We start from the raw sequence: 26,030 nt of genomic DNA, 5'->3' as shown, positions 1-26,030 counted from the left end.
TAGAAAATAGTCAGTAATACAACTTGGAGAAGAGGAAAATTGAGGAGACCTTATTGCAGCCTTTCAGTACTTAACATGGGCTTGTACAAAAGGCAGGGACAGAGTTTTCAGTAGGGCCTGTTATGATGGGGACAGTGATTTTAAACTGAAGAGGGCAGATTCAAGGAAGAAACTTTTTCGATGAGCGTGGAAACAGTTGCCCAGTGACATGTTAGATGCCCCATCCCTGTAAACATTCAAGGTCAGGATGCCCTTGCTTATGGCAGGGGACTTGGAAGGAACCTTTCAAGGTCATCTTGTCCAACCCAACTGTTTAAAGATTCTATTAACTTCATGATACAATTTTTTTCCCCTGCTTCTTATAACATTTATATGGAGTGCTTAATAGAACCAGTGTTTTACTTATTATCTTCATGTTTTACTAATTATCTTCATGTCTTCAACATGAAAAAGAGACTTCACTCTTGTTCCAATTGTAGAGTGACATCAGCAATGTCATACAACCTAACTGTGCAGTTAAGTGAACAAAAATTGGCAGCTAACAGAGATCAGGTAAAAAAAAATCAGGCAAATTAATAAAGTTTAATCATACAATTTCACTTTATTACTCATCTAGCTACTTCAGAATCTTGGTCGAACAGTTTGAAGTACAGCTGCAGCAGTACAGGCAACAAATTGAAGAACTGGAAAATCATCTTGCTACTCAAGCAAATAATTCACACATAACTCCACAAGGTAAATGTTTCAGCTCTAATCTTTTGTACATGAAGAATTTATCAAACTTATAATGAAAACTTAGTAATTGATCTTGTTGGGTTTTCTCATTTAATGTACTGATAAAATTAGTGTTCAGATTAATTCTGTAGTTGTTCAATGTAAAGATTCAGAATTAAAAATTTCATTCACAGAGGCTCTTGAGCTATTTAACATGGATCCATGTCCTGAGTTGCAATTTTTAAGCCGGTTTATTTTTACATCTGCATCTCCCTCCCTTTAGTATCTAACAATGTCTGGCACTTTCTGTCTTGCACTGGGCCTTCTGGCCAGACAAATGTGGGTGCTTGCTCTGTCAGCACCAGATCAAAATGAGAACTTCTCCTTAGTTTGGAGCCTGTTGATATTGCCTTCAGCTCTGACCAACAGAAGATTTTGTCTTGTTTGCTGCCACATCATTCAATCTTGAGAAAATCTCTCTTGATGCTGACATCTGGACAGTAGTCTTCTGCTTGTTTACCATTCCTACGGTCATAGACAGTTTTCTCTTCTGGGCCGTTTTAGGTCCAGCTCCTGCAATAAACAGTGATTTCATGTGCTTGTCATTTTGTGCTAAATGGTACTGGAACATCTTGCCATCACAGGATGGTGCACAAACTTTATATGGACTTACATGTCAAAACGCAAGAGGACTGTCTAGATCTAGCTTCCATAGTGAAAGATCTGCTGGATCTTGAGGATCCTCTATCTTCATGTGACCTTCTTGTCCATCAAGAATATGAGAAGGATGCCTTCACAAATTTTTCCTAAGGTTTCCAGCAGTTTCTGCTATAATTGAAAGGTTCCTTGCTTGTGTAGGCAAGGTTCAATCTGTTGTGTCAGTATGAGCATGTTGTCAGCGATATCTGGTGGCCTATACAACACTATTGCATATGTAGCCTTTACCATACAGAAAAAACTTCCTTTGTCATGCAGGTTTCCATGACTCTGAATATCCTTAAAATTTTGCAATATCTAGTAGTCAGTGTCAATAAATTTCCTCCAGACTAATTTGAAGCTTGTGACCAGCCTTCCTCGATACGCTACCTCCACAACCCTGTGGGCTGGCATGAATTGATTCTATAGCTTTCCTGTTTTTCAAGGGTGAAATTCGTCTACGGAGAGGCAAACATTTTCAGTTCAAGAATCATTGCTAGGTCTATGCATCTTCAAGAACTTGATAGCTACTATATGCATTTCAGTGAACATATATCTGTATATATTTGCATTCAGGCTATGTGCATCGTTCAGAGGAAACACAGAAGCTGATCTTTTCACAATGAAAGAACCACTTCAGTACTTTTCTGTCCTCCACTTTGGTACATTGTTTCAGTGCTTCTATGAGAACAGCATTTTTTTGTGACCAGATACCTCATTCTGCCAAAATCTTTGAGATTTTCCCTTTGGTGCTATGGTTTTGCCTTAGTGTTGAGTCAATGCCCTGTGGGAAATCTGTGTGGGAAATAGGATATCCTAAATAAAAGGCAAGAAGCTCCCTGTTGTGTTTCTCTCATTATGATATGCTTGTCGGTAGAGCCAGATTAAGAGATCCTGTGATACTTATTAATTATGTCTTTAAAATGTAAATAAAGCTTCCATTCTACTATTTCTGACAAAATCAACTTATGTTGATATACACTTAACTACGTTTTAAGTCAGAGTGGAAAATGTATACAAACGCAAGCAAATCTGATTTGACTGTATGTAGGTAAAAGCCAGTGAGGTAAAAAAAATGTCCCTATGTAATTAGGTTAAAATTAGTTTAACTATTACTTTTTGGCTTTTCTAAATAATAGAATCATAGGAAGCTCTTTGCCATGTATATAAAAATAAATCTCAGAAAACAGTACCTTTCAAAATAAAGTTGGAAGCCCTGTGAAAAAGTAGTCCTTGGATAATTTGTGGGACCCAATTTCTGGCTCAAGTCTTGTATTTAATGCAATTGTTCTTTTGCTTTGTGTCCTGTATGGGTTTTAGGTGATCTTCTTACTTTGGTATAAACACTAAATCTTCTAATAATGAGATTGTTACTTACCAGTATTTTATATGCATCTTACAGATTTGTCTATGGCTATGCAGAAAATCTATCAAACATTTGTAGCTTTAGCTGCACAACTTCAGTCAATACATGAAAATGTAAAGGTATGTTTTGATGTGTTCCTATGTATTTCTGTATGACTGTAAAGCGTCATCTTCAGATGGTTTTGTTTTGGGTTTGTTTGGTTGGTCTTTTTGGGGTTTTTTTTGTCCTTCTGTTAAATTGACTGCTTTTAAAAATTTTCACACTGTCCTGGAGAAGTGCTTTTATTAAAAAACTAGCTTTTGTTCAACTGAAGTTGCATTTAAAGTATTTACTAATAGGGATGGCAGCAACTGACCACAATCATTTGAGTTACAAAATGTTTTTCAGTTAACTCCTTTCCTTCTAATTGTTGACCAGTTTTTAAAATGTCTGTTTTCAAGATCATGCTTGTATGTTTTGATTTTTGCACAATGACCTCTTGATCTCAAGCAAAGATGATCTAAATCTGCTCTTGCTCAAATAGGTAACAGGAGAAAAAAAACTGAGTTTCCATATATAAGATTTTTCAGCATATCAGAGAATGTGGGTTAAAGTTGTGTTCTGTTCGTTTATTGTTTTTAAACCTGGCTTTCAGGGTAAGTAGTATTTTAGAAAGAAAAAGAAAAGTATGAAAGCTTAGGTATCAAAGGTCCTAATAGGCCTGTTTTTCCATCACAGACTATGGCTCATTTCATTTCCATTTTCCCATTTACAGTTCTGGATATATTGACAAAATGTCACTGTTCTCCAATCCTTTCAATCCATGAGTTTTCTTGAAAACATCAGAATCCTTCTTGGCTACAAAAAAAAACAAACAAAAAACAAAAAAAAAAAAAAAAATCAAAACAAACCAACTTGAAGAGTACAAGTGTTTGAAATTGTTTCTGCTAAGTGACTTCCTTAATGGAAATAGCTCCGTTAAAACTTCTGCTGGTTTCCTTCTCCGAGCTTCTTCTGCACAGCATTGCTAGTTCTCTAAACATCTGACATTTTTACTTTTTTTCTGAATAAAGTTTAGAAATACTGAGGATCTTGTATGATCTTGATTCCTTGCATTGCATTGCTAATGTCAGCATAGATACTCATTGATTTACAAATACCTGCCATCAGGTATTTGTGCTGTTCTTAGTTAATTCAGTTTTGCTGCCAGGTGTAGAATGCATCAGCTTGTCCATATTTTCAGCAGAATTACCCAGAAGGTTTCCCAAATGTTTTCAGAGCTTGTGGCTTCTGAGATCTGAGTGTAGCCTGAATTTGTGCAGTGGTCTTTGTGGTGATACATTTTTGTTGTTCTTAAGTATGAACAGCTGGATTATTGAGCAGATATCAGCCCTAGCATCTTCAGTACCTTGTCAGTGTGACTGAACAGGAAAGGCCTTTCTTCAGTTTTGAGTGGAATTCTATTACCTGAAATTAAGGGGCTGGTTTGAAGATTTTTCTTCTTGGAAATTTTTTTGAGACTTAATCTAGTGGGTGAATATGGATACTGGTATTTTGGAAGATATTTTATAACTAGAGCTTCAAAAAAGGGAAAGATGTGTACTGCTCAAGTGAATCTGTCATTATAACCATCTGTTTTAGTTTCTCAGCTACAAGATGCTAGAAGGGGAGAGCAGTTCTGAAACTGGTCTCTGCCTAACCTTATGGTTGTGATATGGTTTGTGGAAGGAGCTGTGATCACAGTTCATTTCTTTGCATGATGAAAAGTAAAAGTGTGCTTGGGCACAATTTGAGTAGGTAATGTTATTAAATCATCCAGCATAGCATAGCCTTAAGAACTGCTTTTATGATTTCTAATGGCTTTTGTCAACTCTTAGGTCAGTCAGTATGGTATTGTATTAAATCCCATCAGAATTTTACAATTGTCTTTTCTCTCCAAAGACAGCACTTTTGATGTGATAGTGAGAGCATTCTTTGTGTGGTTCCTGCTGTTGCTGGTTGATCTGGAATTACAGGTGTTCAAATCCTGAGTCAGAATTTTTGGACTACAATCTCCTCTTTGAGGAAACAAGAATATGCTTAGCCAGGAACACTGGACCCTAGTATGCCTTCCATGAACTGGAAACTGTTGTCCTTCAATAAATCTATTTCCTTTAAAGGTTTTCTGATTTTAAGATGGAAATAATTATCAGTTATCTAGTTAAAGCATTTTACTCAATTTTTGTTCTGCAATTTTATCTGTAGTTTCCTCATCTGTGACAGACTGAAAATTGCTCATGATGAACAAGCCAAGCTGGGCTATTGCCACAGAAGGTGGTGGAGTTTTGAGGGGGGAAAGGGCAGAGGCAAGGGAAGGTGTGGCATCATGACACAAGGGATTTGGGCTACCTGGTACCCTAAGGCAGAATGATCTGTTGCATTTGGACTGTTACATTGCTAATGAAATGCATCAGAAAGAAGAGTGAATTCTAAAATTTTGGTAGCTTCTTTAGCTTTTTGGTAAGAAGAAATGCAAGAATGAAAGGAAGGAAAGAAACACAGGTGAAGGTGATAGGGGAGCAAAAGCAGACTCTGTGGTGAAAAGGTAGCACTGAAGAAAAGCATGTTATTTCATAAGCTAGTAATGTGGCTTTATTTTTCCTCTTGGATCAGCTAAGTACAGTGATACACACTGAATTGTGGTGATTTGCTCCAACATTGAAAGACCCAAGCTGACATACTGAATGGTATCAGTTACCCTCAGTTTAAGTATGCAGACTGTTCTGGCTGTAGCTGTTGCAAGCCAGTTCTTTCTGTCTCATAGCCTGACACAGTTTTTTGGGTTTTGGATGGAGCTTCTCATTTGTTTTGGTGGTGGTGGTGTTTGTTGGTTTGGGTTTTTTGTGGGTTTTTCTTTGTTCTTTTAGGAAATGTTATTTGTAATTCAGTGTCTTTCCTTATTAAGTTAAGGGTTTATGTCTGATACATGGAACTAAAATGGCTTCCTCCCATCCCCTTCAGATGCTCAAAGACCAATACCTTGGCTACAGGAAAAGCTTTCTGGGAGATGCCATGGATGTGTTTGAGGCAAGACGAACAGAAGCTAAGAAGTGGCAAAGCGCGCCACGCGTTACCACTGGACCGACCCCTTTCAGCAACATACCAAATGCAGCAGCCGTTGCAATGGCTGCAACACTTACTCAGCAGCAGCAGCCTGCTACAGGTCTGAGTGCATTCAAGTTATAGATTATTAGTGTTATGACAATAGTAAATTCGTGTAACATTTTCTATGAGGTCTTCCTTTGTGTTAGACTAAAAATCTAAACGTTGTGATGAGCGAAGTTACTGATACATAGCCAATAGAAAAATGCAGGGTAGACTTAGCAATAATTATACAACAGATACTTAATCTTGTGAATTTACTTGTATTAGTGATACTGTATTGTTCTAACTTACCCCTTGGAATGTGAGTCTTCACTCTTAAGTAACATCTCTGATTACACATAGTATAGCCTCTTTCCAGAAATTGTATCATTACAGTAAATTATTTTAAGTTGGAAAGGAGAGAATATCTATATGCATACTATCTTTTCTTTATGTAAAATTAATAATGCATTTTTATATAGCACTTCGGAACTGTAAAATGAAAAATGCTGTAGGACAGGAGGGATAGTGAAGCAAATCTCTGTAGAATAGGAAGTCAAATGCCTGGTTTATTTGGTAGCCAACGCTTTTGTCAGTATGATGTTGGAGCATTTTGCTGGCCATTCTACTACTGTGAATAATTAGAAAAGAAAGTAGAGTGGCTCACTGGTTCTGCCTGTGCATGTGAGTAAGAGGAAGACCAAAACAGAGGAAATGCATAACCCACTGCAAATAAAGAATGGATACATGTGGCAAAGGAAATAATTGAAGGCACCTTAATTGATGTTATACTAACCGACCCTCTCTGAGAGTGGTTTCAGAATACAGACAACTGAATTTGTGTCATCAGGGAACAGATATAAGGTCAATTCCATTTAGTTTTACTTGAATAGGAATATATATCTAGGTCAGCAAATTATGAAAAGTATCGGTAGCTTCATTCTACCTTTAATTTTCTAAAATATTGTTCACATAGGTGAACTGAAAATGATAGTGCTTTCTCTGGTCTTGTAACAGCAGTGATATTTTGAATTGTGCTAATTAGAGATGTATGCAGCAGCCACGTTAAGTTTGACACATTATTTGATTGTCCTTGCCTTTTCAGGAGAGAAATACATGTTTCCAGTAGTATGTTTCCAGCCCTCACCCTTCTAAACAGGAGGGAGATGGGTTTAAATTATAAGTATGCCAAACTACTTTGAACAGAACCCAAAAGCTTTGTGAAATACTACTTTTCAGAATTTCAGTCATAGACCACAGTCTTTCTGTTGTTGCTATGTTAATCCATTGAAATTTTGGTGAGGTGGCATCTTGAAAAGAGTTTGGTTTTAAACAGAAAACATGAGTTAATGTAATACTACACTTCAGAGGTTTTAATACCGATAGTAGCATTGTTGCACACTGTTTGTGCAGCCTAATATTGCCAAAGTAATTTACTCTTCATTTTTTTCCTTATCTTACATTTGTTTTTTTAAAGACTCTCCATGGTCATTACAGGATTAGTTGTTTATGAAAGTCATACACTTGGGATGTCACATGTAAAATCATTCCTGCACTTTTATAAAATGAAGTGAGGGATTTGAAGTTCCTGAACTTCCCAGTCCAGATTCAAGGGAACTGCTAATAACTTCAGAAAACTTATGCCACTTACGGCATGACTTTGTGAATATTCTCTTAGTAATAGGAATGAAGAGAGGAGGGGGAAAAACAAATGGCAGAATTGGCCTGTACCAGCGTAACTGAGGTAATGTGACTCTATACCTTGAGATATTTTGTAACATTTTGTAGAGAAAGGAACAAATGAGAGTGCGTGAAGGTTGGTTTGTGGTTTGTCTCTTGTTTTCGTGATTGTTTTGACAGAGTATTTCAAAAACCAAAATTGTGCCAATTACAAGTGTGATGCCGATAGAACAAAGCCATTAACTTATATCAAATATGCCAACAGAAGTAGACAACAATATTTTTACTACCTATTCTGTTGGAATACTTTTATTCCAACCTGGAGGACCTGAAAAAATAGAAATAGATTGATGTTCTGAGTGGCACTTTAAGAATACTTGAAACTCTGTAGGGTTAGGTGAAAGAAAAAGGTACTTGGAGTTCTCTCTAGATCAAAAGTAGAATTAGTCAGGCCTAAGCTATTTCAAAGATACCTTGAAGTCCTAAAAGTTTGTTAGATGGGAACATTGCATAGCTTTCCTAAATGACTCATTTTAGTGTTTGACTTTTTCCTAGCTTCAGATTAAGGCTGCCACTTTTTGTTTTGGGGAAGGAGAAGAATCTGTTCTTTGAGTTTTGCAGGAATCTTTAAGGACTGCCTCCTCTTCATTTCCTTTTCCTTTTTATTGCTTGAGTTTTCAGATGGCCATTTGCTGTAGTAGTGCAAATGCTGCATGTTTTAGTTTTGTATTATGTTGTTATGAATTGGATATACTGTCTGCTAGAAGTTAAAATCATACATATTTCTTAGCAAGATCTGGATCTTGAAGGATGGGATAGATGAGGGATGGGAAAAGGTTCTGAGAAAAAAGGCTATGAAAAGAGGTGTATGTAAAGGGAGGGGTGAGGGATGTCTGTGTAATACCTGATCTGCTGTTGCTGTTTTTGAAAATGAGAATTAAACAAGAAAATTAATCTGGCCTTTATAGATTTCTTGATGAAAAATGTAATATATAGTACTCTAGCATTGAGGGATCAGGATGCTTAATCTCTTTTTTAAAATATTTGATGTTTACAATGTTTAGTATTTAGTAAGATGAACTTAGAGTTACTGTTCTTTCTCTGAAAAAGATTAATAATAATTTATTTTACATTTATTTTCAGAAGTCAAAAGTTTAGTAGCTACATCTAAGCTGTGGGATCAGGGAATGTTTCCCCAGTTCCTGGGTGTAGGTATGCACCCTGTGTTCTCTCTGTATGCTAAGACCTTTCTGGCTTCTATTGAAATAAATAAAGCCAGTGAGTCCTGACCATATGGAAGAAAGGGAGCAAAAATGCACTCCACTGCTCACCTGGGATGGATAATCATAACATCAGGACTGTGGTGTGCACATTAAAGCACAATTTTTGTGCAGGTTTTTAAGCTAGAATTATTGAAATTATGCTTAAGTTTTGGCTGTACACAACCTTTCTCCCTAGTTTGGCACTTTCATTCTGAGCACAGCTTTTTTTGGTTGCAGCAAGGCTGGTCATGCTTTTCTGCAGTAGCAAATAGAGTTTTAAACAGTGCCTCATCTGCACGCTCCCTGAGCAATCTTGAACAGCGTGGAAGTTACAATGGTAGTGGCTAACCTACCTATTTTTGTTGATGGGATTACAGTGTAAGATTTCAAAGGAAATTAAAGCCCAGTGCACTGAGACCTGTAAATGCATGAGGCTGCAACTGATGTTTTTCGGGTAAGACACAACGGTCTTAAAGAAATGCTTTTCTTTAGGCTCACCTTTTCTCATATAGAAATAACCGCCAAAGAAACTCACTTTCTCCTTTACTGGTGAAGTACAAATTGTGAAGCTGTTAGCACACATTCTGTTTGACAGTGTGAGACTGAAGTTCTAATGGGAAAGGATACTCAAGTTTTATAGCACTTAAACTTTTTATTGTGTGGTTTGATATTGACTTTGGTTAAAGTTAACTAGTGTATTACTTTGTCATAATCAGAACTAAATTGTAATGCTAAGTTTACTCACTGTTTAGACCAGCTGTAATTAAAAAAATTGCAGAACATCAGTAGGAAATCTGTCTGACCTGTCTGGCTCTCTGTAATGGGTCCTATTCACTAAACTGAAGTGCTCTACAGGGCAAATACATCAAGTTCTAAAATGTTAAAACACTTGTTACGAAGAATTTGTCTTGTACCTGTAATAGCCAGAAGTGCCATTTTTTCCTTGCTAATACTCTTGGCTTCAAGGAGTCTTACTAGTCTTTTGCTATTGAAGATTATGTTTACTTACAAGAACTAGAAGCAGTGATGATACATTCAGAACATTATGGTACAACAAATATTGCTGTTGCTGAATAAAAAGTTTGTTAGCTTAAGGCATAAGATCCTGTTTTATATGATCTGAGGTGTTTTAGTATAATGTTTTATACTGGCTCTAAAAAAAGCATGTTGCATTTGGTAAAAAGCTTGGCCTGGAGGACTGTAGTGTTTTGTTTATAAGGTCTTCCACTAACAGTGCCTCCTACTGAGATAGAAACCTGTGTACTTGAGAAGGAACTGGATATGTGGTTTTGGGTTCTTTCAGTTAATTAGCTCACTGACTTGTGTAGGGGGTTTTGGTTTTTTATTGTCAAATATTTTCTTATTTTTTAAGAGCTGCTAGGTAGACGTATCAGTATTTAAACTGGATGTAAACAACTTTAGTTTGAAATCTGTGGAAATTTGTAATTGCAACATCTGATATACTTTTTTTTTTTTAATGGAAGAAATAGCTTGGGTTTTCCAGCTATTCCCTGCTAAGCAGAGATTGAAGGCTAACAACTTTAGTTGGCCTTAAAATTTAGTTTTAACACTACTTGGTGTATACAGATGTTATTCAGCTTGGATCACATAAGAATTTTGTGTTCCTAGCAAAAGTTGTTACTTTTCAACATACAGTGCCTTTCACTTGATTCAAAAGGATTTTCCATCTAAATCTTGAAATACAGAAATTATTTTAAGAGCTTGAAATATTCGCATTTTAGAACTCTGTATAAATATTAGAAACAGGAAAATTTGAATGAAAATAGCCCAGATGTCATCATGGTTTAGGAAAAAGGTCAAATCATCTGAGCTTTATAGTAATATTTGAATAAATCATCACTTTCACAGATATAGGATGTCAAGAATGTTCAAAAATGGAGAAGGCCATCTTGAGCAGAGGTGCGGATGTCTGTGGATTAAGAGTTTGGCACTGTATTTTATCTTTAATGGTTAAACTTTTAAAATAGTGCACTGAAAACTGTTTGGAAAAGACAGGAATAGAAGATTGTACTGTGAAAACTGTCAAAATATATTAATTATTTATCAGAATTAATTATTTTAAAATGTGTTAGTGACGGGCTAGCAAGTTAATTCTTTATTCCCCGAGGTTAAGATAAAAAAAGGAACTGAGACTGTAAATTTCCTCTTGGGAGACTGAAATTGTTTTTTGACAGTCCTGCATCTTAATGTGTGAATATGCAGGGAAAGTACTGTCAACTTTTTTAAATTATGGAACAAACTCTGAAATTTTGAATGTATCTAATTCATTAAGGTACACAGAACTGTGCCTTTTGTAAATGGTTATTTAAACAGGTGGTTTGACTAGTTTACCCTATTGAATGGTGTTATGTAGCAGAGCTTAACAGAACTCAGTTATCACTTGTGTGGAAAAAAAATGAATTGTCATGTTACTGTGTAATTGACTTGCTTAAAAATGAACAATAAATTTAATAAAATAAAGTCATTGTCTTGTTTTTTTATCTTAGTGTTCTGTTTAAATTTGGATGGTATACTGGAGTAGTTTTGAAGAATCCTATTTATTAAATTAATTTTAGGTAATACAGTTTTAGTTACATTAGTGTCAGTTCTTATGTTTCTCATTTGAAAGTTTTCCCTTACTCTGATTCCATTAATACAGGTGGCAAAATGTTGTTACCTATGAGTTCTCTCAAGGTTTTGATTAACATTTTAAAGCTGAAGGTGAGACTGGTTAACTTTTAAAAATACTAAATTATATTGTTATGTTATTAGTTTGGGTTAGTTTCACCTTACTGCAATCAGTATTTTCTTAGATTTTTGGCAAGTTAATGTAGAGACAGACAATTAAGTGAGAAATTTTGATGAGGTAAAATCTGGGTTCTGAATGGGATTTGTTGAAAGCAATGATGTTCACATTATCAAATACTTGAATAAGTAAATAAAGGACCTCTTTACTATCAAAGAGTAAGGCAAGTTTGTTCTCATTTTTTTTGTACCAGGGCCACAGCCATCTCTGGGAGTTAGTTTTGGAACGCCATTCGGCTCAGGTATTGGCACTGGCTTGCAATCAAGTGGCTTAGGTTCTTCAAGCCTTGGAGGTACACTTTAACTTTTCTAATCTTTCATTGAATTATTATACCGCACAGCTGAATCTCTTGCAAACTTTAACTCCACTAAGAGGATGATCTGTTTCAGGGAAAGACCTTACAGTTTGGCAGATCTCTGCTTTCCAGGCTTCTTCCTGCCGTGCACTAAGCCATTGTAGTGAAACCCCAAGATGAACAGGATTAGGTCATCACAGAGAGGTTGTGCTCTAAAAGCTAAGGAAGGACATCAAGTGTGTTAGAACTACAACTTGACTAAATTTTACCTATATGAAAGTTAGGCACCTGAGACATTAGATCACATTGTAGGTAATCCATAGAAGTTTTTCACCTTTTAACTATAGGGACCCATTTCTACTTGTATTAAGATAAGAATAAATGTTAAAAAGTTACTGTAGTTCTGTGATCCTGAAGTCTCTTTGCTTTAGCACTCACTCTGTGCCTCAGTGCTGAGGTGGGGAAAAAAATCCCCCAGCTGAAAAAGCAGCATGTGAAAGTGAGGGAAAAATACTTATCGAAATGTTAATAGTGCTGGTGGGGACTGTATTCTAGGAGGACACATCACTGTGAAAAAGTAGGTGATATAAAAAAATTTTCCAAGTTAATGTAGACCTTTTATTTTACATGTAATGTGTTCACAGCACTAGAGCTACAGATAGAATTTAAGTGAGTACCAGAATCTAATAGGCATGTAAATTTCCTGCCTGTATAGGCTGGAGTTCCTAATGTTTTCTGGAGCTTTTATAAGATCTGCATAGAAAATGCATCTCCTGAGCACAAACATAACGTTTTTCTCCTACATCCTCCATTCTCTGCAGCCTCAGTCCCCATTCCTACATTTTACCTATGAGCCGAACATATGAGTCAGTGTTGCAATGTATTGGAAATAATTAAGCTTCACTCAGTATTGGAAAGATGATGTTACCTGGACATTACATGAGCTTTACCTTTAATAATCATCTTAAAATACCGTTATATCTACCAATGTCCCTTCTCATCAGATTTTAAGTGTTTTCAGATAAAAGAAAATCTGTATACCTAAACAAGAAAAAAGTGAAAATAATGTGGTAAAAGGAAATTACTTTGGAATTACCAGTTTTTCCTGCCATGTTTTAAATGTCATTAAAAAAACCCCACAAAATTCTTCCATTTCTGCTGAAAAGGTCGTAGACTCAAGATTGTTCACACAAGTCTTACATATGTAAATAAATGAACATTCCAACTGCTTTTAGTTTTGTCCAAAAAACCTGACTTGTATTCTCTTTTTTTTTTCCTAGCTCTCTGCCTAGGAAGGTATTTGCTTGCATCATTAATTTGCAAAATGTCTTAACAAATCCATAAGACTCTCTGATAGAAGCAAATGTAGAAGAATAAATACATACCTGCAAAATAGCCTGTAGGTGTGTTCTTGGAAACAAATTGGCTGAATGATTACTTAAGTTTGTTTGGGATTTTAATCTTAGGGATTTGGGTTTTTGAACAGAACAATTTCTTGTGTATGCTCTGGAAGTGCTATTTTGATTGGGGAAATTTGCTCTCTAGGCTAGTGTTCCGTGTACTTTGACAGTGATAAACAGAGCCTTTTACATTTAAGTATATAAATTATTAGCATAGATCCTATGCTTCAGTAGATATTTGCAGATAACCTTGCCTGGTCATTGGTTATGAATTTCAACAAAAGAGCGTGTCGTTTAAATGAATTGTCTTACACAGAAGTGATACTTGTCATTACCTACCCTTAATACCCCTCTGATTTAAAAATCTCAAAAAACTTGAGAACACTGCTCCAGATAGTGTGTTCAGGCCTTACAGGTTTCAAAATCCCAAAAATATTTCTGTAAAGGAATGGTAAAGGCTCAGTTTGCCTTTTCAGTAAATAAAAGGATTTTTCCTGGCACTTGAAACTTAAGATGGGAGCATGATTTCCTCAACCGTAAATACAAATACTGTTTTCTTCTTGAAAACCTGAGACAGCCAAAATCAGAGTATATAGTTTTCTTTTAGTTCCTATTGTCTGGCCTCTAGTTCAAATTTCAAATATCAATTTACTTTTCCTTCAGGGTGACCTCATATCAATAACACAATTTGAAACCTTAAAAAATTATGAAATTATGAATGTTAGTTGCAAAATCAACAGAATTTAATTTTGTCACAGCTATACATTTATGGCTGCCCTTTTATGATGATTTTCACATTAAATGTTGTGCAATTGGTTTCTGTTTTCTATTTAATCTATTTTGTAGTTTCCTAGATAAAGCTGATCCCTAATAACCTGGGAGAGGGACGACTCTCAGTTAAGCCAAGTGTAAACTGAAGAAAATGCTTACTCTGTTTTAAGCGTATTTTTTTTTTCCTAGAGTTGTAGATGAAGATTGTGACTTTCTGTAATAAGTCATGTATCTTGTATCAAAATTTCTTCGTTTTGGCTCATTTGGTTACTGTGTCCTGCCAATCTAATGGCAATTCAATAGAAATTTCTCAAACTCTGATAATTCACACAACTGTTTTTATAATTTTTCCTTTACTCAGTTTTGGATTTTGAAGGTAGTATTTTTCTCAATACTTTCCAGTTTGCACTGTTTTCTTAACACAATGCTGTGTCAAGGATAAATACTCTTCAGACAATCTTAGGAGTATTTGTTTACCAAATAATGCTTAGAATTATGTTTGGGTTTAGAATACTCACCTAAAACCTGTTGCTGTGTCTGTAATTTTTTTTGTTGTGTGTCTTTACTATTATTCTACTAGGATTTGGAAGTAGCTCTGCCTTTGGAAGTAGTGCCACAGGAGCATCATCATTTGGGTTTGGAACTACAAGTAAACCATCAGGAAGTCTAAGTGCAGGTTGGTTTGTTTCTTTTGCATTCAAAAATCAAGTTTATCTTAAAGCAAGTGTTATAATCAAACTGCTGCCCTCACTCCAAGAAATTGATTGTTTAAAGTTGCATGTGTATATCACTTTCAACAACTATTTACTTGCTAGAGACACATTTTCAGATAAGTTTTTGGGTTCTGTTAAAGGTCTCCTATGTAGACAGTATTGACTGAGCATTAATGTTTTGCATTTCTTGCTGTCTGTCCTAGTTAAGAGTGGAAGCAGGAGATCAGATGCAGCCTCATACACAGAAGAGCAGTTGTCACTTGAATGCATTGGGATCAGTTACTGATCGAAATTAGGGTATAAATTAGTGACAAATATACTAGTAATTTAACTTCCTATATTTACAAATAAAGTTAAAATTATTTTCTGGAAGCCCAGAGGTTTCCTTAAAAATGTATAAGTGCTTACTCTACTTGAATAGTAAGTTACATGTATTGTATCTCTGTATGTATTCATAATTCATTTTATTAACTACTTTGAAAACATTTCTGTGGCAATTGAACTACACAGTACTCATTTAGTTATTTTAGTTTCATTTTTTGTGTGGTGATAAAATATGGATGCTATTGCACCTTAACTCAGAAGTCTGAAATACAGCTGGCATCCCTGTTTACCTTTTAAACAGGAATAATAGCTTACTAAGTTATTACTAAGCAGATAGCTTCTATAGTCTGTCTTGCAATCTTTTTTCAATGGCACATTGAAGGAGGATCATATCTCAAGAAAAATGTTTGATCACCTGCTATTAAAAGAAAACAGCATTTAGCTGGTATTTACTAGGAAGCACTATGATTTGTATTCTGGATTCTCCTTGGTTAGTGATGAGTTGCTAGGCCTGTAAAGTACTTTAAGCTTTGCATTGTAAGGTGGAAATGGCTCACTGAGTTGGCTGTTTAATATTCGTGAATGTTAACAACCTAGTAGGTTCTTGATGGAACTCTACAGTATCTGGTGTCCAAGCATCAGCCTTCTTTTACTTAGTTCTTAATATGAGAAACAATTGGAACACTTACACTGCTTATGATTTTATCTTGTAGCCTATTGTTCCTGAGTCTATCTTAAATAATATTGCAGCATTTAAAGCTGCTGGATTACAAAGTTAATAGTTTAGTTTTTAGCATATTAAAAATCGAATTACAAAACTACTTGTATGGAGCAGTTGTCCATCACTAAGGAGGTATCAAGCCAAAATAAATCCCAAGTCTGTCTTAGCTATGTTGGTGGTGTGCAGAGGCAATTTAGATACTGTTTCCCTTAAACCAGACTTTGTCATGGAGTCAGTGCCATCAGTCTCTTTTACAAATGAAGGGATTGCACCCAGTTGTCAATTACCTCAAAAGAGTCTCAGCTACAGAAAGTAGCTGAGTAAAACCAGGTGAAATGTAACTTCTGTCATTTTTTGCTTAGAAAATCAAGTGGTCATGAAATCCTTATCTAGATGGGTTATGGAATAGAAATTGCTATAAAAATTTTGGAGCCCAGAAACACTAACTTTTGCCTTCTATATCCAAAACCTTATGTCATATAGCACCTGGATTGCATATTATCTTTCATTTTATTGAGGGTGTATAAATGGATTTGAATGATACCTGAGGCTAGCTAGATTATATTTACTTCTTTTAAATTTCTTGTGTCCTGTTTCTTAGGTATCATTTACAGGATCCTGAAAGCATATTCTGGTTTATCTTACAGTATAATGGTTGTAACTTGTTTCTGAATCTATTTCTTTGAAAAACCTAAGAAAGTGGGATGAATACGGGTTATGGGATTCACTGTTGTTGCTGCTTGGGTTTAGATATGAGCAGTTAAGTATTTTTCCAGACTAATGTGTCTGGGAACACTAGGGTAAGTGTGTGTTCCAACACACACTGTTCCAGGCTGCTTAGGCTGCCCCAGCTCTCCTCCACAGATTTTCCATCAGTTTGATCTTATCTTAAAACTATAATTATAGATCCCTAAATTGGTTCTGTGTTTCATTTTTATAAGTTAGGTTTAATTGCTTTAAAAGATGCAAAAACGTTTGTAGTGGTATTACTGCTCTTCTCAGTTTCACTTTGTGTTTGAGGAGAAAATTCTGAGTCCTGATAGTCTTGGAGCATCTTCCAATAGTAAATTTGGCTTGGTTCAGGAATGGTTGTTGTGTTCATCAGCAGAAGAGCAGAGCAGCTTCATTCTCCTTGCAGTTTTTTTAGTGGACACAGTTGCAAGATGGAACAGTGTCTCAGGCATCCCTATGAAACACACAGATACTCTAGAAAGCTGACTCCAAAATAAGTCCCATTTAATTCCTACTCTTACTCATTTACTGGCAACCAAAAGGCTGATGTTAGTGGGCTATTCTAGAGGACATTCAGACTCTCAAAGTAATAGGAAAAGGAAAAAAAATCACCATTGAATTTATTTAACAATTTAATAAAATGTTAAAAGGAAGGGGAGTGTTCAAAGACAATTTTTGTGAAAATAGATGCTAAATATACTTTGAAGATCTGAGTTGAAAGTTCTTGTTGGAGACTTATTTTTATTGAAGAATTGCAGCCTCAGTAAAGTGGATAAGAGATAATTGAGTGGGATCATGGCTGTATGCACTCATACTGCTGAAAAACAGACCTTAATATAATCTATGAGCAGCTTTTAGATAGAGAGGCTGTAATAGATCAGTCAAAGCTGTTCTTGAAATACTTTTTGATCTAGAGCACCCATTGTGGTATGGGAGATGAAAGCAGGAATGGATTGCCATCTCATGAACTGCTGTTTATCCCTGTAGTATTAAAATGATCAAAAAAATGCTGTTATGGGGAGCCATGCACCTTTGGCTTACCGAGCTAAAGGGCTGGTGGAAGCAGAGATGCACAAGCCCAGTGAATAAAATGTGATCATAACACTGTTCAGGCAGATGTGAGGCTGTGTCCTTGAAGGGCACGTTGTCATTTACTTCCTGAAAATCACTGTTCACACATAAACAATACTAATTTCAGCAAGGACATTTTTGATCATATTGTACCTATGGTTCAAGACTTTGTGATTCTTCCATCTAAACTGAGCTATTCGGTGACTGATTGTCTTGTCTTGCAACAGAAGTAAGACTCAATGTATATCTTGTTTTTTATCTTGAAGATTTTTCATTTGAGCGTTCAGCTTTAGGGTTTGGTTTACTTCTAACAGAACTTGGTACCTTGGCCTTGTTATGCTGCCATGACCGGAGAAAACCATACAGATGAATTTCACATCTGCCTTTGTATACTTTTATGGCTGCCCTTAATGTCACTTCTAAGATAACAGCTATTACTTTCCAAGATGTATCTGAGTTAGCAAGCATGTTCTCAGTCTTCTATCCCATAGTTTATGCATCTCTTATTGTAATACTACTCAAATAAAGTGTAGCCTACCTTCCCTGCATGCTTCAAAATAATCCCTGTATCTGTAAGCAGCAAGGTGGTGGTAATTTATGAACACTTTACTCTTGCCTACCGAACTCCTGACACTATAGGTCACATGCAGCTTTATTATGAATGGCATTCGTGATATTTTCTATGGGAAGTGAGGCTTGCCTGTTATTTCACATACATGAAGTAAAAGGTCACTTTTTTTCATTCATGAGACTCCCTGATCCATCTTAGCTGGGATTCAGTCATCACGGAAATGGAGTAATGCTTGCATGTGTTTCACCCCTTACATCCTAGGATGAGAGATAAATTAGCCCACAAAATTTAGACAAGACCCAAATGACCACTATCAGTCACGATCATTAGTCACGCTCTAGATCTCTACAATCATTACACTGACAATGAGTTCTGTGTAGGCAACTGCATGCTGTAGGACTGTGAGGTACTGGAATGTTGATAATGAATTTTCTTGACAAGATGATGTGTGTAACCCAAGTCCAGACATTGCAGGAGGAGGAGTTTCATGTTAGGTTTTGAAGTAGTTCTTAATGCAGAGTGTCAGTAGCAACTGAGAGAACAGAAGACATCAGGCTTGTGAGAGCTACTTTAGGATTCTGATGAGACAATCAGTTGGGCTTTTATTTCTGTACTCCAAAAATATTTTAGGCACTGAGTTGAAGATACTGATGTGACCAAAGGATTGCTTCAACTGCCTGCTAGAGAACTAATGAAGCAATATAAAGTAACACATATTGAGAATATACTCTTTCTTGATTGTGAACCAGTCTCATTTTTCTTATTATCTTAATTGTTTGCAGATTTTCATATACAACTTGTATGAAGCTCTTTGTTAAAATCTGAGCTTGCTCATGTCTTACTTATTATTTTGTGGTCTCTTGAGACAACAAAAAGTGAAGTTAGGAAGTTCTGCTTCTTAAAGTAATCTTTGAGAAATTTCTAGCATTCTCGAATAGTTGCAATTGTTATCTAAGTTGATTATGCATAATTGATACAAATTTGTAACAGAAAGTGAAATGAGTTAGCGTTACTGTTGCTGGAAACTGTAGGGGGACTTTTTCCAACTGATCTTGTTTCACAGCTGCACCATATGTTCAGTTTGTTTACCTTGATAGAAGAGGGTAGAGGAGTTAAAATAGCACCATTTGCTCAGCCAGTCATGCAGTTTTTCCAGAGCTTTGTTTCCAGCACTGTTTTTTGGTTTGTCATAAGGGGTGTTTTAAATACAAACAGTCTGCCAAGGAGTTTTTGAGCCTTTTCTTCCTCACATTTAAGTGGTGGTCTGTGCCATGTATGTAGGAGGAAGACTGAGCACTCCAACTCCAGCTTTGCCATTTCTCTGCTGTGAGTCAAGTGAGTGGTCCATGGTCCACCTGTATCTGCTGCCTTCCCTCCAACTTAGGAGTGCACCACATGTTTATGCTGAGAACTTGAGGAATTGTGGTTCTTCTGTTGTACGATTTCAGTGGGACTTTTGTGTGCTACTCTTGTATGGGTAATGGTATAATAGACTTGTGATTTAGGATGTAATTGTTGGCACTCACTGACGTAGTCTCTGTTAGTGCTGCATTATCCAAGTTGCCGTGGCAAGTCTAAGTGCTCTAGCAATGTGATTTACCCTTGTTGATCCACGTTGGTATAAAGTGTTGCAACTGCTGGTAATAAAGTGGCTGCTGGTAAAATTTATGATCCTGATATAACTGATGTTTTAAAATATTTTTCCCTCCCCCATAAGGCTTTGGGAGCTCGACTACATCTGGGTTTAACTTCAGCAATCCTGGCATCACAGCATCAGCTGGCCTGACGTTCGGGGTATCTAATCCTGCATCTGCAGGCTTTGGGACAGGAGGGCAACTTCTTCAGCTGAAGAAACCTCCAGCTGGAAACAAGCGAGGGAAAAGATAGGCACCCCTTTTAGGGAGGGGGAAGCACGTCAACTTTCTTCATCTGAAAAGTCTATTTTTGTAGATTGATACATTAATTAAAATTGCATCCCAGGAGATTTATAAAAATTTTACTACTTTTCCCTAGTGAAATCATATTGAACAGCTATTTTCTTGTGAATAGAAACCCGTTTATGTATTTTTATTTTGGGCCCTAGTTTTAGAAATGTTCTATACTGCATTATTATTAAAGAATCTTGTAAAATCATCTATTTAACCTAATGTTAGTAGCAGAATATTTTTTGTTAATAAGCTTTATACCATATGAATATATGCATATTTGGTTTTTTTGTACAGATAAAATATATTCTAGTACAAATGCTAGAGTTCATATCTTCTGTTCCTGGATATGGCCTTTAAATCTACTTCAGGGTGTTTTTGTGTATATGGATGTAAATATATACAGTACAGTGCACACATCTGTGTGTATGTATGTGTATATATATATATGTATAAAACACAGATGTGCATACCTTCTCCCACAGACAGATCTCCTTTTCTTTGTGTGTTCTGTTTCTCCCTGTTGCCCTGTGGTCCCATATCTTGATGTTCCTAGGAATTTCAAATAGTGGGTCCCCAGGCTGTGTCATCATTGCTCCTGTGTTTTGTTGTTTAAAACCAGCTGAAATACAATGTTTACTATTTCATAAAGTTTGGTGGATAGTGGTTAGTAGCTGTTTTGGTTTTGGTTTGGTTTTTTTAACATTTTTCATGGCCCATTTAGCAGCCAACTGTAAAGAAGAATCTTGAGATTTTGACACAGACGTTTCATAGGTAATGTTCCCAAATAGCTGGATTTTGTTCTTCTCCTGAGCTGAAGAGTAGGGCACTGCTGGATTTAAGCTGAAAGCTCAGGATGCCACAAGGTCTGTGTGCAAACAGAAGTTGTCAGTCTGGATGACCTTTTCCCTGCATTTGAGAGAGATAAGATGCACTGTCCTAATGAAAACCCAAATTAAGTGTTACAAACCCAAGTTGCTTCATGAGCTTCTCTTCAGCACTGCCGTAAAAGCAGTTGGGCATCTGCTTTTAAACAAGGTGTGGTACAGTAACTTGCTGTTCAAAAACAGAGGAGGGAAATTATGTAATTTGAAGGTTAAAGCTATTGCAGCAGTATTTTATGAATCTTACATACCGTAACATCATAGCTTGTTGTTCTGCATCTCCAATTTGGTGTGCACTAGGAATATCCAGGAGAATATCTTAAGAAGGAAATAATAGATCAATTGATTCTTTGCAAATAATGATACCAGGTTGATGTGTGAGCATGAAACTTTGGAGCCAAGTTGATTTTATGTAGAGGTTTTGTCATTGGCTTTCTATTGTTAAAGTATTACTACCATTTTGTATGTTTTGGAAGTGTCTGCATTCAGCAGTGATTGCTCTTTGACAAATGTTTGGTTTGTCACTTAATCTGATAAAATTAAGGGAATCTGAGCACAGAATTCTTCACTTTTGTACTTGTATGTTACTGCATCTTTGTGAGCAGTCTCTTAGGAAGGGATACGTGTTTTTTTTAATGTCACAGAAAAATAAAGCTTTTGGTTTATTTTGATTTCAACCTGTTTTTAAACTTTTACTGGGCTGCAGTCAAAACTGTAATGTTTATATTTCTTTGTTACTGCTTTTTTTTTAATAGTTAATATGTTAAACCACTGGACTCTTATAATGTATTAATTTGTGAAACTAATTCTAAATGTGTACTGTTTGTCCATATGTGCAACTTACCATTGTGCAAACAATAAAACAATAATGCTGTGATCCTTGTAATACATACTTGCCTATCTGAGAAATCATTTTCTGTTGTTCTCCTACATTACAGGAGAAACAAAAACCTCGTTGGCTAATATGTAGAACTGTTCTTCCTAGAATTCATATAGTGCAGAATTGTTCTTGCTGAAGTTAGGGCCTTGATCCTGGATTGAAAGTGCGGAGGGAGAGGGGGTAAAGGGAGATATTGTACTGTGGGGTTGTCTAGAATTTCTTCACAGTGCACAATGTAGGCCTGGATCATGGTATGATGTAATACAGTGCTAGGAATGGCTTTGTAAATTGGGAAACAGTCTGAGCTTCCTGTGTACCTGTGCTCTCTCTTTTCCGATGAAACAGCAGTTATGTCCTTAATTTAGCCTAAGTAAAAAACTGATTATATAACAGAATAATCACATATATTAGTACAAACTGAAGTCAAAATGGGATTTGAAATAATTATATTCCCAGACTGTTACTTGGGTGGTTGAATTTAGCCATGTTTTTTGGGTATCAGCACTGTAGACATTGTTTCAAATTATTTTTCACCTCAATATTACACTCTAATCATATTAACACATCAATTTAAAGACATGTCAATATGATTAGAGTGTAGTATACAAATGTATTCAAGGTGTGGCCTGGTTTTCTACAAAGCAGGTTGAGAAGCTGACCTATATTTAAACACCATGAAACTAAATCAAGTCTAGATTATCTGTTCTGTAAAGAAAAAAAAGTCTGGTCTGGAAGAATGTTCAAGTCCAGGTGGAAGACATGGTTTTCTGTTAGTTTGTACCTTATTGTACAGCTGTGGTATGAACTTGTATATGTGACCTCTTTCTTTTACTAGAAGTAACTTTGTTTTTCCTTCAGCATTCTCCCTACGATGAAGACAGCAGAAGGGAAAGAGCTGGGCCTTAGATTACTTGATTCAGGAACCTCTTTCTGATCCAGAACTTCCTTTGTGCTTATGTGTGTCTCTGTTTCTGTCAAATCAGTTAGGTAGATACTACACTTAGCTACGTCTTTCTTGTGGATTGTGACATTGGAGATTGAAATAAGGTGGAGTGGGTCAGTGTTTATGCATCTTCCTCACCACAAAAAAATCCAAATTCAGCTACACTCCCTCCATCTACATGTTCCTAACATAACTGCATTTTGGATCATGATTGCATTTATAGCATCATTTTTTTAAAAATTGAAATAAGGTTCAGGAATACAGCTTTAGTGGCCTTTCTCCCCCGTTTGATGTCAGTGGTAATTCTTTAGTTATTTCTACTCCACTACTCATGAGGACAGTAGAAATAATCTAGTCATTCATGTCAACTCAGTTATGTTACTGGTTATACCTGGAATATGTCAGCAGAAGTACCTTGTAGATTCTTAATGAGAAATTAAGAGTATCCATCAGAGCATAAATGCCTTATGCTCTATGAAAAGTTTGTTTTCCTAAAACTTTAAGTTTCTAGGAACAAAAAACCATCTCTGTGCAAAAATTTCCAGCAATAAATTATGTAGTTTGGGGACTAACTGCTGGGATTGTGCTGTCAGGCTGTTTCTCTCTCCCCTCCCATTCAGTACCTTCCAGCACTGTGGCTGCTGTCTCCAGACACTGATGGATGGTTAAAGTATCACGGGCATTGACTGGTATGGATTCTTCTGGAAATGGGCACCTGGGCTTGGGGTGGGGCATGACACAGAGTTGATGCCTGCAGCAGCTCTGGAAGACTGCGGTTACCCACTTTGAGAAGTCCACGGAGCTCCAGCACAGCTGTGACATTCCATCTCCACTCAACCAGGCTGGTAGGTTCCTTCAAAGGAGATGGAGGTGTGACTGGGATGAAGTGTGGGGAGAGGTCAGGGGATGCAAGGCATAAGGCTTACTGCACAACTCAATTCAGGATCATTTCTTCTGAGCTCAATGTTGAATGTTCACCAGGTGGCAGGAGGCTGCCAGTTACATGCTGCCACCACAGGACCCTTGTGGGAGTAGCTGTCATGCAGCACATGCAGTGAAATGGTCAGTGACCTGCTGTGCCACTTAAAGAGCTGCAAGTCTGTGGGGCTGGATGGGGTCCACCCAAGGATACTGATAGAGCTGATGGAAGAACTGGCTGAGCTACTTTCAGTCATTTACCAGTGGTCCTGGCTAACCAGGGAGGTCCTGGTTGACTGGAGGTCGGCAAATGGGACATCTGTCTGCAAGAAGGGTCAGAAGGAAGATGCAAGGAACTACAGGCCTGTCAGCATGATCTCAATGTTGGGGAAGGTCATGGAGCAAATCATCTGAAGTGCTATCATGTGGCATGTGCAGGACAACCGAGGATCAGGCGCAGCCAGCAGGTGGGGTTGTGAAGGGCAGGTCCTGCTTGATCAATCTGATCTTCTCTGACAAGCTCAGTGGATGAGGGAAAGGTCGTACATGTTTTCTGCTTGGACTACTGTAATGCCTTTGACTCGTTCTCCCACAGTGTTCTCTTGGAGAAACTGTCTACTCATGGCTTGGACAGGTGCATTTGTATCAGTAGTATTGCCAGCAGGAGCAGGGCAGTGACTGTCCCCATGTGCCCAGCCCTGCTGAGGCAACAGCTCCAGTCCTGTGCTCCGTTCTGCGCCCCTCAGTGTAAGAAAGACATTGAGCGTGTCCAGGGAAGGGTAACGGAGCTGGGGAAGGTCTGGAGCACAAGTGCTGTTGAGGAGCAGCTGAGGGAGCTGGGGCTGTTTTGCCTGGAGAAAAGGAAGCTTAGGGAGCACCCCATCACTCTGTGCAACTGTCTGAAAGGAGGGTGCAGCCTGGTGTTTGTCAGTCTCTTCTCCCAGTCAACAAGTGACAGAACAAGACGAAATGGCCTCAGTTTGTCCTAGGGCAGGTTTAGTTTGGATATTGGGGAAAAATTCTTGACAGAAAGGCTTATTGTCAAGCACTGGAACAGGCTGCCTAGAAATGTGGTGGAGTCACTATCTCTGGAAGTGTTCAGAAACAATGTGGACTTACTACTTAGAGACAGGGGTTAGTGGTGAATGTGGCCATGCTAGATTAATGGTCAGACTTGATCTTTTCAATCTAAACAATCCTATGACAAGATATGTCACCCTTTGTTTCCTTGTTGTAAACATTTTCTGACACACTTTTTTTTAAGGTGGTAGGATTTTGTTGAACTTCAATATTTGAACAATCCTTTTGACCCATTTGACTCCTGTTGCTAGGAGGTTTATTACTTAATGCTTTTTTCACTCCGCCTCAGGAATTTAATCTTTATAACCCATGGCTGCTGTTAAATGCCACAGTGAGGAGGTGAGTAGACTGCGTGTTTCATTAGCTTTGTTTTCTGTTTTCTCACCCTTTAGAAGTAAGGCAATTCTAGCATATTATGAACAGGTTAGAATTAAGTTTGGAAGCCTCTACATACTAGAAGAGCTTCTGGTTTGATTTTACTTTTGAGTACAAATCAGCCCCCACCAGGATAATGGGTCATTTCTGTTGAACAGTTGTATGGAAAACTTGCAATAGGTTTGCAAACAGGTCAATAGCTGAAGAGGCAAAAGATAGGTATGTTCAATTAATGTTTTCTAGACTGATGGATTTCTCTTTTTTTCTTTTCTCTTTGATACAGGGATCACTGTACGGCGTGTGCTTGGGTACCACCAGCAAGACAGCAGTTTGTTAGAAAGTCGTGTAATTGCTTCCAAATTAAAGTTCTGATTAGAAGCTGGCATGTAGCTCCTGTCTGTGCATTTAATATGGCACTTTGTGGTAACAGGGTATGCTTCTGGGGTTATGATGATCCTGGCCACAAAAGAAAGCTAGGAGGATGAGGTTTTGATGAGTCACTGTGCTCTACTAAAAAGAGAAAGAACACACACTTGATGAATATTCAAAGTCAAGGATTCAAAATTAAACTTTATTATATGAAATTTGAAAAATACCATGTCCTCTTATTAAGGGGAGAAGGGGATAAATTCTCATGAGGGAAAAAATGGTGACAGGCAGCTTAAGTAGACTTCGAATTGAGTGAAAACTTAGGGGGAAAAGTATGCACAAGCTGTGTAGAGTTGGGTAGTGTATTAACTCCATGGTTAAGTACCTAAGCAGAAGCTACGCTAAAGTGAAAAAACACCCAAACCTTCTCAT

At 37.1% G+C, this 26,030-nt stretch overlaps 1 protein-coding gene across 6 annotated transcripts in view; it reads left to right on the top strand.

The window, feature by feature from the left end:
- NUP58 (nucleoporin 58) overlaps positions 1-25,659 on the top strand; it is a 40,101-nt gene extending 14,442 nt beyond the window's left edge. For 2 of the 6 annotated variants that reach the window (XM_041416029.1, XM_041416028.1), the window contains exons 11-16: positions 617-735; positions 2,813-2,895; positions 5,756-5,957; positions 11,820-11,918; positions 14,673-14,768; positions 19,942-21,922. In XM_041416029.1, the coding sequence (XP_041271963.1) occupies positions 617-735; positions 2,813-2,895; positions 5,756-5,957; positions 11,820-11,918; positions 14,673-14,768; positions 19,942-20,111 (769 nt within the window). In that variant the 3' untranslated portion in view covers positions 20,112-21,922. Of the gene's footprint in view, positions 1-616; positions 736-2,812; positions 2,896-5,755; positions 11,625-11,819; positions 11,920-14,672; positions 14,769-19,941; positions 21,923-23,476; positions 23,656-25,512 lie in introns of those variants that run through there. The other 4 variants (XM_041416030.1, XM_041416031.1, XR_005953487.1 and 1 more) reach the window with 4 other exon arrangements.
- The last annotated feature ends 371 nt before the right edge of the window (positions 25,660-26,030 follow it).

Source organism: Onychostruthus taczanowskii, unplaced genomic scaffold, assembly GCF_017590055.1.
Source record: "Onychostruthus taczanowskii isolate IOZ18803 unplaced genomic scaffold, ASM1759005v1 scaffold50, whole genome shotgun sequence".
Classification (NCBI taxonomy): domain Eukaryota; kingdom Metazoa; phylum Chordata; class Aves; order Passeriformes; family Passeridae; genus Onychostruthus; species Onychostruthus taczanowskii.
The sequence above is the reverse complement of the archived record's forward strand: the minus strand, read 5'-3'. Positions and strand labels throughout refer to the sequence as shown.